Below are 15,481 nucleotides of genomic sequence, written 5' to 3'. Positions count from 1 at the left end.
TTTTTTCATAAAGCTGGATGAGTCTCCCCCCCCCCTCAGGTTGCATTTTAGTTTTGAATAAACTATTGTTTTACGTGTAACGCTACATTGTTGTGGAGAAAAAATCATGAGTGAAATGTTGTTACTTCGAATTCTGTAAAGTTTTTTAATTACGATAATTATGAATGAAAATTGTCAAAAATTGAAATAAATAAGTTGGGATTTTTGATTTTTGCGTTTTGTTTTTAAACTAGCAATGGATCTGTACGAAAAAAAATTTCGTGCCTCAAAGTGGCATCACAATAATAGTAAACGGAAACGGTGAAATCCTTATTTCTGCAAATTCTGAAGACTCATTGGAACTATTTATATCTTTCTAAATTTGTTTGAAATCTCGGTACTTTTTTTCCGATGTTCTTAGAAGAGTTAGTGTATCAGTTTCTAAATCTAATGTTACAATGGAAGCAATTTTTCACGAAAAGGTATTTATATAAAATTTTACTATTGGGATTAATTATATTCATATGTTCCGATTTAACTAAATTTTCTTAATTCCTGCATTATAACTTCATATGCGATCTAAGTTATGTTTTAAATAACAGATAAATTGATCATTTATAACAGTAATTTGTAAATCTTTGATGACTTATTAAAACTTAATTTTTTTATATACACTTCAATCTCCGAAGAAGCAAAAAAAACTTTGGTGAATATTTAAAAACGTTCTAAATTGTGTTTATTTTTACTTGGAATTTTTAGAATTTTATTTAATATCATAATATTCATTCAGCTATCTCTCATAGTTCTGGCGAAAAAGTTTTGTAATTCTTCATTTTAGTTATTTAAGTTTTCCTTCCTAGATTTTTTTGTACTTCAACTGTATCTTTTCAATTTATAATGTATGTGATATAAAATGACTATTTTTTATATACAGTTTTAACTTTCAAAAAATATATAATTTTAAGCTTAAAGGTTTACTTTTTTATTTGTTATTTATTGCTTGGATATCTTCTATCTCGCTAGAAATAAATGATAATCAGCTTTTTTTTTCTCTTTTTTTTTCCATATTAAAGCAGTGCAAACAGGTAAGGCTAAACAATTAATCAGAGCTGGATAAATAAAATCTTAATTTATTTTTCACTTGGAAAAAAAATAATAATTTTTATTTTAAAAAAATAGCTTTATTAAAAAGTATGACATAAGGGGGATCAAATATGATGTATATTAGTTTTTTTTCTTCAAACTGTATTTTTGGTATCGTAGTCGTTCTCACTTTAATGAATAGTGACTAATGTAGTGACTAAATGTAAATTACCCTTTAGCAATTATCTGTAGTTTCAAATTTTATAAAGGATTATTTTATTTCATAAGTGTAGATGTGTGAATGTCTGGAACATAAACGAAATTTTTTGGCCATATTTGTCATTATTGTTTTAGCAAGTTTAAATTTAATCTTGTACATGATTTTGTCATATGCACTTAGATTTTGTTTATGTTTAAAATTGTCCCTGTGTATTGATTGTCCTTGCCCCCAAGATTGGTGTCTGAGGCATCCTAATTCTAATTGCTAAGTGGCTATTAAAGACTCAAATATCCCAATTTTACTGTCTATCTTTTCCCCTTCTTTTATTCTCTTTATTTGAATCAGAAAATAACATATATGTTTACACAGCAGTTGTTATGTGGAAAATCAGAGCATTATCTATAGTATAAATTCATTACAAAGAAAACTAATTCTGCATTTATTTGATGTAATCTTATTTGCAGCAAGAAGGATCATTATGTGCTCAACACTGCTTAAATGCCCTTCTTCAGGCTCCTTACTTTACTGCTGTTGAATTAGCAACCTTGGCCAGGCAAATAGATGAAGAAGAACGATCCCAAATGGCTGAAGGCGGAGTGCAATCTGAGGATTACAGAAAATTTATACAAGTAAATTGTAATATTTTTTATTAAAGTATTTTATCTATGTACTCCATAATATTAATTTTAATTGTCTTATATACTAATCATAAATTTTAAAAATATAATTCTTTAAAATATATACTCTGAAGCTTTGTTAGACTTTTGAATTTCCCTTATTCTGAAAAAATAAATCTATATATATTTTTACTTTTTAAATAATTTATGTCTTGCCATGTGTTTGAAAATATTTTGACTCAAAACAAAAAGAGGCTCCTGTATGAAATTTGGTTGCAATTCATACATAAAAATTGTATGTTTGTGTTAAATTCCAGCTGGAATTGCTGAGCACAGAAAGGTGTTTTATCTAAATGTTTATTCAATTTTATTCTCTATAGAAAATAAGAACCATATTTTGAAGAAACTCTTTTTTAAATTTAAATTTTCAGTGCATTTTATATTCTAAATTGTATGTATGTTCAATGTTCTAAATTATATGTGTTCAATATGAATGTTTGATTCAATGAACCCTTGTTTACCAATTTCACAATGTAGACAATTTTTTCTTTTCTTTGATTAAAGTGAAGACAAGACCCTCTAATTAATGAGCAATGAATCCTAAATTTATAAATTATTCCAAAAGCTCCCCAAAAATTTTTTATTAGTTTGGATTAGAAAATTATTGAATTACTTTTCAAATGACTATATATTTTGCCCTGAACTTATGAATAATGAGGTAATCTGTCATGTGGGTTTCACATAAATAGGATAAAAAATACTTTATCTTATCCCATTCCACAACACAGAAAGGTGAGATGTATTGAACACTCAATTTTGCCGAACATTTTATTTTTAAAACATGGTAATGCGAGGAAGATTGTCAGAAATAGAAACTACTTCATTAAGTAAAAAGTTTTATATTTTATGCAAATTTGATGAAAATGTTGGACTACAAAATTAATGAAATGAAATGAAGCAGAAATTGAAAAAGTGTCTGCAAAATGTAGTGACATATCATCGAAAATATGACATGTACTCCTCTTTTTATTCTTGAATCTTGTATGAAGAAAATAGCCATTAGTGAGCCTCTGATCACAAAAAAGTCTCTTCAGCTTCCCCAAAAGCATAATATGAAACTTTTCTACATTCAGTAGTTATATCAATCATTTGAAAAAAGATACCATGTATTCCAAAAGAAACTGTAGAGAAATTTCTCCAAAGTGCAGAGAAAAGGTGGATGTAAATAGAAATGTAGAAAAAGATTGATAAGGAATGTTGCTTAGCCTGATTGAAGGGCATTCAACATTTATAACACTGATGTTATCAGATTGTTTAGAAGCATCAAATACATTGCTATAGAAATTTTTGGTGGTGGTGGGGAACGAAATGAGGACTGAAGTTAATTCTCATGGAACTGACAGATTGAAGTAATTTTTTATAGGAAGAGCAGCAATGAAGTGTTTAGGCTTTACTGACAAAATATGCAGCAAAGATTTTTAATGACCTACAAATTTTATAATGTCTTTAAATAAGTCTATGAAAATAGAAAAGAAAAAAATTATTTTGTTTATTGATCAATGTCCTGTATGTCCTCCAATGTGCAATTTCAAAAAAAAAAAAAAAAATATTATAATTATTTATTTAACAGATTGGTTTTTATAAAATCTTGAAATATATTTATAATTGTTTGTTATTTCCCATAAATATATTTTTGCTTGATTCTATAGAAAAAAAGCCACTATTCTTGTCTTAAAATGAATTAAATAAAAATTTTATTAAAAAAAAGGTTTTTATAACCCATTAAAAATGAATGTGGCTAAATCAACTTTTTTTAAAAACGAATAAAATGAAGATTTTCCTTCTGGCAAGATACCCAAGTTATTCATGCTTTTACTTGATGAAAATGCTAATTTTTCGCATTTCAGAAATCTCAGCAACTCTTGCAATAAAATTTTCAGTATTTATGAGTACATAACAGTTCTATAAATGTATCTATCTGAAAGGATTTGAAATCATAAGATTTTTACTTGTGAAGTACTTAATTTTAATTGTTCTTTGTCCTTAACTTTTAATAGCAACCTTCTGGTAATGTGGATGACAGTGGCTACTTTTCTGTGCAAGTGATAGCATCTGCACTTAAAGTGTGGAATCTTGACCTAGTTCCATATAATAGCCAAAATCCTCTTGCAGAAGCTGCAAGGAATGATCCTACGTAAGTATATCTATCATGAGTTTTTATTATTATAAAACATCATTTATAGATTGAATTTCATGCTCATTATTAGACAGTATTTTACTAAATGACAATGTGTGTAAAGATTATTCCTCCCATCATCATTTCATTATTTCTGTAGTTTGAGTTATATTAATAGCCTTTTTAGAAGCTGTCTGTTTTTATTTTGAGGCATACCTTCTATAATACAATACCTTGTAATTCATGGTCAAATTTCAAAAAGAAAACCTGGGGTATCATCCTCTTTTAACTTTTATGCCATTCCAGCAGGTGAATGTTTACCCTTCAGCAAAACACCACACTCTCCTCTCTTCTATTACATCCCATTAGCTCCCTCAATAATATTTGAAATAATTAAAAAGTTTCATCTTTATAAAATTTTATATAATTTCTGTTTGAAATTCAGAATTTATTTATTTCCTCTCGACATATTTATGATAATTTTTAGATAATATCTTTGATTTTAAGTTATTTTTGTCTTATTTATCTACTGTGGTTTGTTGCATTATTTATTACCTGTATTTGTGTTATATTAGCTAATATATATATATATTTAAATGATATTTTTATTTACTAATGTAAAACTAAATTTGGTTAATCACAGTCCCCCCCCCCCAAACACACACACATGCGTGCGATTTTCCCTTAGATATAACAAAATTATGATATCGAATGGTAAGAAATACCTGTTTAACGTAAATCACTCCAGGAATCAGTTTAAAATGATGTACATCTGATTGTGCCTTTGGCAAAACATTTATATTTTATTTAATATGTACATGTATTATCTGCCATATTTCTATCTTACTTTAATTAGATTGAAATCATTGTTTTAGTTTGTGTAAGATTTTGGTATTCTCTTAAAAATAGTTGCCATCTGTAATGCAATATTTTTGAAAAAGACTTTCTTCTTATATGTTGTCTATTATTATTTGATAGTTCAGATTGTGAAGTTATAAATAAATAAGTAGCCATCTGTGTCGTATCATATGCATTATATTATCATTTTCATTAAAGGTATTTTGAAAACTTTTTTATGGAGAAAATAAGCTTTTGAACTTAATAATTTTGTATTTACAATTATTTTTATTAAAATTTATCTCTTTTAAAATTTTGTCCTTAACTCCATTCCCTATTTTTTTTAAAAAAATGCATATGATATTTATTTTATTCAATTTATGAAGCCATTCATTTACTTCAGCCTATTTCTGGTAAGAATACTGTATTAGCAACATATTAAAAATTTTTATAAGTTAGTGTTGTTGTTTTTTAATTGTAAACAGGAAGGATTTTACTTTCCCTGTTAAACTAATCTGTGTTCTAATCACTTAATTAATTTCCCCATGCCCTGTTCTGTCGGTTCATCCATAATCAATGGAAACCATCGTATGAATAAGAGTAAACCATTTCTTTTAGATGAGATTTTAGAGTTTAGAATAGAGTCCTTAATCTAAGAATAAAAATTATTTATTTGGAAGCATATTTCACTTTTGATTATGTTTATGATTTATTTTTTCAGACTGCAGAGTGCATACATATGTAATTTCAGAGATCATTGGTTAACTATTCGAAAAATAGGAAATCAGTGGTTCAATCTCAATTCTTTATTAGTGGGCCCTGAATTGATATCAGATACCTATCTAGCCTTGTTTCTTGCACAACTGCAAGATGGAGGTAAGTAGATGGCAACTTTATATTTTCACTTTAATGTAAATATTTTTGAATCTTTAGCAATGAAAATTGTATTTTTGAAATAAATTCTGTATATGTTGTGTAATTTGAAGGAGCTTGTCCAAAGTTTTAAGTTAGAACTACTAAGTTATACATAGGAACATATTAAACTGGTTACTTCTGTGTTTAGGAAATTCTATTTGATAAAAAGTGAAAGGAGAAGCATGTCATCATTATTCTTATTAATGATACAACAAAAGTAGATTGAAATTGTTCAGCAAAGATGGCAGGCATGTATTAATTTCTTAAAGCATTTAACTGTATGCTTATTCTGTATTTTAAAAGATCCTCAAATGACCATAGGCCTACATGGAATTGGTATCAAATACCTTTTGTGTTTTGTGTATTTACATAAAAAGTTATTGATGCTGCGCACTAGCTGTAGTTTGAGCTCTTGTACAATTTGAACATATTTTGTAATATTGAGTTTATAGTAAACCCAATTGTAATTGTGTCTTCTTTCGTTTATTTTTTAATATTTGATATCACTTTTGCACTTTTGTTTCCAATGTTATCATGTCAGTATGCCTGCCCTGATTAGAAAAATTTATTGGAACTTGTCACCTAATGCATATATTTAAAAATAAACAATGTGTATATAATTGTATTGTGTGTGTGTGTTTTGATATCTTTCAATCAAATTTAAATCCTAATTAATTCTCACGTTTCAAATGAAGGGATAAAAATCCTTAATGCTTACAACATTTTTTAAAAAATACCTAAGATTCCCTATCCTAAATCTACATGTGCCAAAAAAAAATCCCTATCAAAATCTCATAGTAAAATCACTGAACAGTAAAATTTTGGTCTCTTATGTACTTGTATCGCAATATAAACAGATGTCAATTTTATCATTGCTTCTTGTACGTAAAATGCCTTCCGTGATGGAATAAGGCAAAATTAAAAATTTCTTCTGTTTGGCCTCACAACCACCAAAATATGTTTACACACACACACACACACACACACATATATATATATATATATATATATATATTGTATAATTACATAACATTATATATGTATTTGGTGGTGAGTTGAAAGAAAGTTTATAATATTTGATATTCAACAATAAATTCCTTTTTTATTACTTTGTATGACGAAATTCCAGAAGTACTTATTAAATTGCAGGATACGCTATATTCATTGTTGATGGCAAACTTCCAGAATGTACAGCAGATGCATTGCTTCGTGTCACTCCTGCAGTGCAACGAGAAAAGCCATGTCTCATAAGTGAGTTGAAAGCTCCTTATGGTGTTAGTCAAGAAGAAGATGAAGACAAAGCCTTAAATGATGCACTTACTCAAACTTTAGCTGAATCAATTCAAATGGAAGATGATTGCCTGCAAGCAGCGTTATCTATGAGCTTGAGTGGTAAGGAAAATATTTTAGTAAAATATTGGGCTAATTTCAGCCATTGCTAATTTCAGAAAAGAACAGCCTTTACTATTCATGAATTTCAATTGTAATCCTCCACCTCAGCATATTTGCACCAGGATGCTTATAAAAGGTAGGTCATTCATAAAAATTGAAGAGATATAGTAACTAAATAAGATAATTGCTCAAAAATAAAATTTTAAATTGTATTCTCAAAGATAAGAATCATAATTAGTGTAGGGAAATATAGTTATTTTACATTAGAGAATAGCCTTGTTAAAAAGAGATACAGAGGCTTATTATTTTGTAGAATATAATTGATCCTGGAAGCTGATTATAAATTTCAATTTAAAATAATAATCATATCCCAAATATACTGTCATGTAATTTCACATTTAACTTTCTCCTTGATTTCTATGGTGTCAGTTCACTTTTTAAAATTTTTAATTATGTATGAAATCACATTTTTGTGATATTTTTTTCTGATAATCATTTCTTTCTGTCAGAATTTCAGTCTGCTTCCAGCACTAGAAATCGTTCATCAGGAAATGCAGCTAATTATCAATATGAACAACAAACTCCAGTAACGCCTGAGCGAGGTTAGTGCTTTGTTTATTCATCTCTTGTTGCTAGAGCTTCTGCTGTTTTGTATCTTCCTTTTTTCTAATTTTGTGGGAGTTTTTAATTTCCTCCCTTTTTTATTATCACACATATTTTTACTCTAACTTATTATAAGCCATTAAATGTAGACTGTAGACAGTGTACAGTAAGAATAAATATAGGAAGGTGTGTTGAACCTTTGACTGATTTTAAATATTAACTTTTTATTGACTTTGTATGTAAATTCATTCATATGCTGATCTTAACTCTACTTAGTTTTGCATTTATAACATTTTTAAAAAAACCAGTTGTTCAATTTTAACATTTTTTTTTTATTATTTTTTAAAACTTTTTACAATGGACAAAGGTACAACATATTGTTATGTCTTTCATCAAGGGTTGCTGTACGCTTGACCTACATAAATGAGAAAATGAATTTCATTCACTAAAAATATATTATTTAAAAGAGTTTATAGTTTTTTAAAAGCTTATTCTTTTTAAAATATATCCATTGTATTATTACTTAATGTATGAGAAAAATCTTCATTAAATTTTATAATTTCAAATTTATTTTCTCTATGCTTATTTTTGTAAAGCAACAGAGGGTGGTCTTAGGGTTATCTTTTTATTATAAGGTTTATACATATAGCTTTTAAATACTGTCAGTGTTAATTTGCATTTGGTCTACACATATGATAAAAATACATCCTTGTCAAAAAGTGACAGTTCTGGATTTCAGAACTTAGTTGAATATGATGGATAAAGTGCTTAAATAATTAAAGAAAAATCATCTATAAAAATCTGAATTAAAAAAAACAATCTAAAATATAAAAAATTAACTTATAAGAAAAGAATTATAGACAATAAATCTAAAAACTAAACCACTTAAAATTAAGATATTCAGGAATATTGTGTGTCAAATTATCGATTGAAGTATACTTACAAATCAGAAATATTTTTACTAATTTTTCTTTCAAAAGTGTTCATTCAGTCCACAGAGAAAGGAATAGAGAAAATTTATGAGGGACTCTAAATAGACTATAAGACTAAAGGTCGCATAGAAATGGTTCATACAAATTATCATCTTCCTCACTGCTTGAGAAAGTGATCTTGAATGAAGTGTCCCTAATTTCTACTAAATGAGAAGTACGTACCTCTGACTTGATCAAAGGAACATAACATGATAGTCAGTGGTATAATATGACAAACTGTATACATTTAAATCTCTGTAACTCATGTTTGGTTTGAAAATCAGGGTTTATATAGAATCGGATTCTGTCTTTAGCATGCATACATTAATATCTTTTTGGAATTGTATCAAAAATATCCTATGAGGCAAAATGTTATACTTGTAATACTTTCTAGCAGTGAAATCAGATAAATATTTTTATTCATTAAAGTATCCATTTTTTTAAAAATGGAAATAATTTGAATAATCAGAAGTTATCTTTGTATTAATGATTAGATAATTGGAAGTTAATCTGTGTATTAAACACAAAAACTTTCACATGCTGTCATCCAAGGGCAGCATAAATGGAAGTGATCAAAGATACAACCAGTTAACAGTACAACACACTCCCCTTTTCTGTAATGCTCTATCTTGTTGCTTGACAGAGTATAAACTTTTATTAGATTTATTTAATAAGAGCAGCTGTATAAACTGGTTCTTAATAAATTTTAATCTCTCATTTCTATATCTGATGTTATATTATTTAATATCTCTCCTGAGTTTGACATAAAAGAAACCTTGTATCATTTCCAAAATATTGACAAAACATGTGATTAACACAGAAAAAGTGCTAACACTAATAAATTCTGGTACTAAAAAATGTAGCATGTGCACTTTTTCTGTTATTCATAAAAACTTGGGTACCTGTGTTACAAACATTTTTTAAGACAGAAACTTTTGCTTAATTGTACTGCATTAAATCGTGAGATTAAAAAATCAAATTGAAAGATATGTCATATCTGTGTATAGAAAAATCTGAACTAAAAGCATTATCACAATATATTTCTTGATTTTCTTCTACATTTTGTAAAATTAATTGATTCCTTAAAAATATAAAAATTCTGCCAGTGCCAGCATGTACATATATAAGAAAAGTGTTGGTCTCTTGCAATTTGTTAAAAATTATATATGCATCACTTTAGTTTACAATAGATTTCAAAACCTAGTGGCCATAGGAGTGCATGGTAGTTGACCAAGAAAGAGTTCCATTGTATAGTTTTAATATATATATATATATATATATATATATATATATTCAAAGGGTCAAAATCAACTACACTGTCATTTGAATTTCAACACTGTTTTGGAATTCAATTTTAAGTTATTTTCTATTCACATATGGTAGATGATCAAAAATGAGAAGTGCTTGTTATACATAAAACATCCAGTACTTTAACTTCTGATAATATAAAAAAAAAAGTTATTTCACAAAATATTTTAAATAACTTTTTTCATTCAATTTTTAATGAATATTAATAAAATATAATCCATACATAATTATTTTCTTGCTCTTCCACGCATGCTTACAAATTTTGAATAAATTATTGTAAAGTTTTTTTAGCACTCTTTTGTAGTTTATATCATGTTATTTTATTCTCAGATGTTTCTAATTTCATAATCTTAATGGTGTACTCTTTTCCAGAAATGAGTGAACAAGAAATGCTGGAAGCAGCTATTAAAATGTCAATGGAAACTTCATGATAGAAAATAATTTCTTCTTTATAATAAGAGCAATGGAAGTATTTTCTCAAATCAGGCTTTTGCTTATTTCGTAGTTTTTTCAGTTTTATTTCATAAATATAAATGACTAGAATTCATATATAAATATATATACTTTTTTGTTAAAATTCTCATTTACTAACCGGTGAATTGTTATTTATTTATATATTCAAAGAAGTTATATTAAAAAAATTATGATATGTGACATATTTGTTTTACCCTTTTAACAAGATTTGACAAAGTTAGTTGTTTTAAAAAATTATATTTGGGATCTTGGTGCTAAACTTATATGTCAGATATAAATTACTATTGTTTATTTTTATTAAAAAATAAATTTTTACCTCTCTGTTGTATGTCAACATAAATTGTTGTATGAATGCATTTTCAATTTATTGTATAGTGGGAAAAAAAATAAAATTATGCTGTTTAATTAACTTTTTTATAAATGTTATTCAATATGTTTCATATTTGTGGTTGTAAGAATTTATTCACGCATTCGCTTTTTTGTATTTCACAATTTTATAACTGTTATATAATAATTTAGATTACAAAATATTCATGTTTTACATAAATTCTATACACTTATAACCATGTGCATTATTGTAGTGAATAAAAGTAAAAAATACATTTTATCTTCAAAAAAGAGGATTTTTTTTCTGGAAAATGAACTTCTTAATAAATTAAATTTAGACAGCTATTTAACTGCCTTTATCCAATGGTACTTAAAGTAAGTATATGCGAAGAGATCGTCAAATAAAAGATATTAATATTGTAGTATTTTATGCTTATGGGAACCATATTTTTTGCCATTTATACTACATTGAATTAACAGATTAATTATATTATAGCCCTGGCTTAAAAATGTAGTATAAATGCTTATTTCTATGCAAGAAGTAGATATAGCCAATTAATACATAAGATGTAACTTCTTTGTTGGAATTTATTTTTTTAAGAGATACATAAAATTCTGTGATTTTTCTAATAGTGGCCATAACTTGATGTATGTTTATTGTCTCAACATAATCAATTCATTTGTATTTTGCTATTTCTATAATGAAGGTACCACAATGTGTTTTTTAAAATGCTGCTAAATTCTGCTTTGTGTGGAAATCAAGTATGGAATAACATTATTTGATTAATTTGTTGCGATTAATACTATATCTTTTGTAATTTTACTTTTAAATGTACTTCTACTTTTCAATTTATTAATTATTTGATTTATTTAATTTTGGTTATTAGTTTATTTTAAGGTTTTATATTGCACATGAAAAATAAAATGTTTACCTGAGAAGATAATATTGATGGAAAAAAAATTAGGTAGCAAATAGAATATGCTACAAGCATTACTTATGTAGGTTGAACAATATGGAATAGTTTTGTATTATGTACATTTCAAATTTCATGATTACTTGCAAATTTGTTATTTTGATGTATATGAAACAAATATTATCTGCTTACTATTGTTTTATTTAAAATGTCATATAGGGTTTTAAACATTAAATCTTGTTTCACACTAACATTTATTTACAAAGTCATACATATTTTTTTAATCAGATTTATTTTATAAACATTGCTTCTTTTTAATTTGCTTAAATTCTTGTTAATAATGTCATTTATAAGGTCATGTTATGTATGAGATTCAACTACAATTTATTTCAATTCCACCCCTAAATTAGTGAAAAATTGAGAAACTTAGTTTCAGACATTATTTCTGATTTTATGTTAGTACATGCTTAAATAGTCATTAAATTCTATTTCATTGTTATTTGATATAGCAATCTATCAAATTAAGCTGTGGCCCCTTCAAATGCAGTTATTACACCTGGAAAGTGCTCCTTACATACATAAAGTATAAAGAATAGAATTAAATGTCTTTTTTATTATTATTTCCCAAATAATAATAATTACAAAATGAACCATTACTTTTAATTAATGTAATAAATTATTCAATCAGATCCCCTTTATGTAAATTTTTGCTTTAAAAATATGAAAAAGCATAAACAAAGTTGCATGCATTATAAGAAATTTAAGTATGGGTGATATTATAGTTCGAAATTGTTTTAAGAAATGAAACTGCTATTGAAAATAAGTTTCAGTGCTTCTTTATAATTCTGTATAGTTTCAAAAAGGATATTTTTATGTATATTTAGAAAAAGAAATTTTACTTATTTAAATCGGTATTCTAAATTACAAAGCAGGTGAAAAGATATCTTTATGTATGTTTTTTTATCTCGTTAATTTTTTTATCTTGTTATAATGTGCCATTAATCAAATAAATGGGCTGTTTAATGAAGGGGGAAAACTATACTAAACTATAAAAAAATGTTTTTAAGCAGAAATAAACTTTTTTCGTATTGTTTTTAATCTGAACTTTTAAATCAGTTCTTTACATCAGTACATTACGATTTTTTTTTTTTTTTTTTTTTTTTTTTACATTTTGCAGCTATCTTTGAGCATACAATGGATGATATAACACATTGTATCGGTCTCAGTTTGTTGAGGCCTGTTTCTTCCTTCAGATTGCTTGTAAAAATTCAGTTAGCAATGGTTGAAAATCCTCTAATAAACTAAGAAAGGGTCAGTTTTTTTTTTAATCTATCCATTTAAACTGTGATAGATGAACTTCGTGTATATAGATAACAAAGTATAGACTTATATATATTCATATAACTAGCATTTGAATTACATTTCTGATTTTTTAATATGTACTCAGAACAACTTGTTTTGTGTGTATAGTTCTCCATCTTTGAAATTATTTGACTGGAGCATTTATTAAAATATGGTTAATTTTGCTTTCCTCCAGTATTAACTTAGATTTTTTATTTCCATTCCATGAATCTGTTATTATTTAATATATTCTTTAAACTGGTACTTCTTCATTAAGATAGCAATGTGCATTAGAAATTATATTGACTCTAATGTCACGTTCTTCTCATTTTACTTTGTGTGACATTTTTGTGTCTTTAATTTGCAATGTTTTGCAACCAACAGTAGCGAGATGTACTATGCAAAAGACATTAGTCTTCCATTTTTAACCCATCATAATACAGTGATCACAATAATTTATAAACTAAATACTTCGAAATAACTTCATTATGTTATCAGTATTTGACTTAAGAGATTTTATGTACTTCTAAATGAAAATGCTTCATTGTACTATTCTCATATTTGTATATAATTGATTAATCTATTGTTTATTTCACTATCACTATTTTCTATGAAGTTTAAAATAAATTCTGTATATATGCACTATTTGTTTTTGTTTTTTACATTAATTGAACAATTAAAAGAAACTGCTTTTAAGTGACTACATTTTAGGGCAGAAAATCCTTCAACATATTACTTGAAACATATATGTTAATATTAATTATTTAATAAAATAATCAAAAATAATAATTTAGCCTTTAATAGATCAAAATTAAAATCACGCCCTTAACCATATTTATAGATATACTGACAGTAAGAGGAAATTCTAAACACCCAGAAAAGCATTTGTTAGATATTTACTATTGACATATAAGGTAATATTTGAGGTGCAGATTTGAGAACATGATAATAATTGCTAAGAATTATTGCAGAAAAAATGTCCAAATATTGTCTTATTTAGAATTACATCGTGTTTTCATTTCTCTTTGAATCTCAATATAGTATTTAGTAATATTATAATATTAGCATCTCTCTCTCTATATATATATAACGTTAAATGATGTAGCACAGAAATCATTCAAATTATTTATTATGAAATGGCAACATTCAAATATAAAAGTTTCATTATATGAATGTTTCAGACTACATTATTTAGTGTTTTTACAGGTACACAGTTCAACAATTCGCAAACTAAATACAATCATTATATTGTAAATTCTGCTTGCAATGTCAAACACTTTATTCAGTCAGAAGATGTTAAAGAAATATGCATTAAATAGAAAGTTTAATTGAGGATGAAAATTAGCTCAACAATCACTAGGCGGAAACTCGCTATGACTTCCTATGGAAATAAATAACAATATCTTCCAAAACTATTAATTTCAGAAAAAGATTTGTGCTTTATAATAAAGTTAAAAAAATTGTCACTTTAATGATATCAATTTTATTTTTGTACAGTTTTTCTTTACTTTTAATAAATTCTTCATGCTTAATTTTTAATGGTATTAAACTCAAACTTATCCATCAAAATATTCAATCGTACTTTTGCCAGTATTGGAATCGAGATAAAAAATTCATTTTTGGACATTAATTCCAAAATAAGATTTCCACTTCTGCTTTTATTTCATAGTATAGGCACTTTTATTTGTGTACTTTATAATTTGTTGCAGATTGATTAAATTAAATTCTTATTTTTAAATTGTGTTATATGAACTAAATTTTTTAAAAATGCATTCCATATTAATCATTTAATCTGGGTGAACAAGCCGATTGCCAAAAGTGGCTAGTATAGTATATTCAATTAATGAATTTTTATACTGGCAATCTATTTAAATTAGCTAAAAAACAAGGCAGTCAAGTCCAGTTCACTTTTAAAATTTCTGTTTATTTATTTATTTTTGTTTATAGATTGCCAAGTTCTGAATTTTGAAAAATATTCTTCCTTAATCCATAGCAAGAATATTATATATGCTCAACATAAAGTCTTTCTTTAAACATCAGAGCAGTTCTTAATCTGAACAGGAAAACAAATTTTTAAAGGATTTTAAAAAATATGTATACGAATATATTATTTAAATTTCTTTAGTTTTGATTATGCTTCATTGCTTTTATATGCAAATATTATACACATAAAAATTTTTAGCTTTTCAACTTCAACTAAGTCAGTATTCTATCAATTCCAAATCATTTTAATATATTTAAATTTTACCATTTCACAAAGAAATTTTTAAAAAAATAACACTTATTTAACTGTTTACTCATGTATATAGAAAAGACCACTATTA

General features: G+C 26.2%; 1 protein-coding gene across 1 annotated transcript; it reads left to right on the top strand.

Moving 5' to 3' along the window:
• The first annotated feature begins 268 nt into the window (after positions 1–268).
• Positions 269–13,802, top strand: LOC129980877 (ataxin-3-like). The gene is made up of 7 exons (XM_056091326.1): positions 269–461; positions 1,747–1,911; positions 3,957–4,093; positions 5,634–5,788; positions 6,977–7,219; positions 7,729–7,821; positions 10,474–13,802. Exons 1-7 carry the CDS (start codon positions 438–440, stop codon positions 10,530–10,532), a joined length of 876 nt encoding a protein of 291 aa, XP_055947301.1. The 5' UTR covers positions 269–437; the 3' UTR covers positions 10,533–13,802.
• Positions 13,803–15,481: the final 1,679 nt, after the last annotated feature.

The sequence above is a fragment of the Argiope bruennichi genome, chromosome 8 (assembly GCF_947563725.1).
Source record: "Argiope bruennichi chromosome 8, qqArgBrue1.1, whole genome shotgun sequence".
NCBI classification, from domain to species: Eukaryota; Metazoa; Arthropoda; class Arachnida; order Araneae; family Araneidae; genus Argiope; species Argiope bruennichi.
Note: the sequence above shows the minus strand (reverse complement) of the source record. Positions and strands in the feature narration are given on the sequence as shown.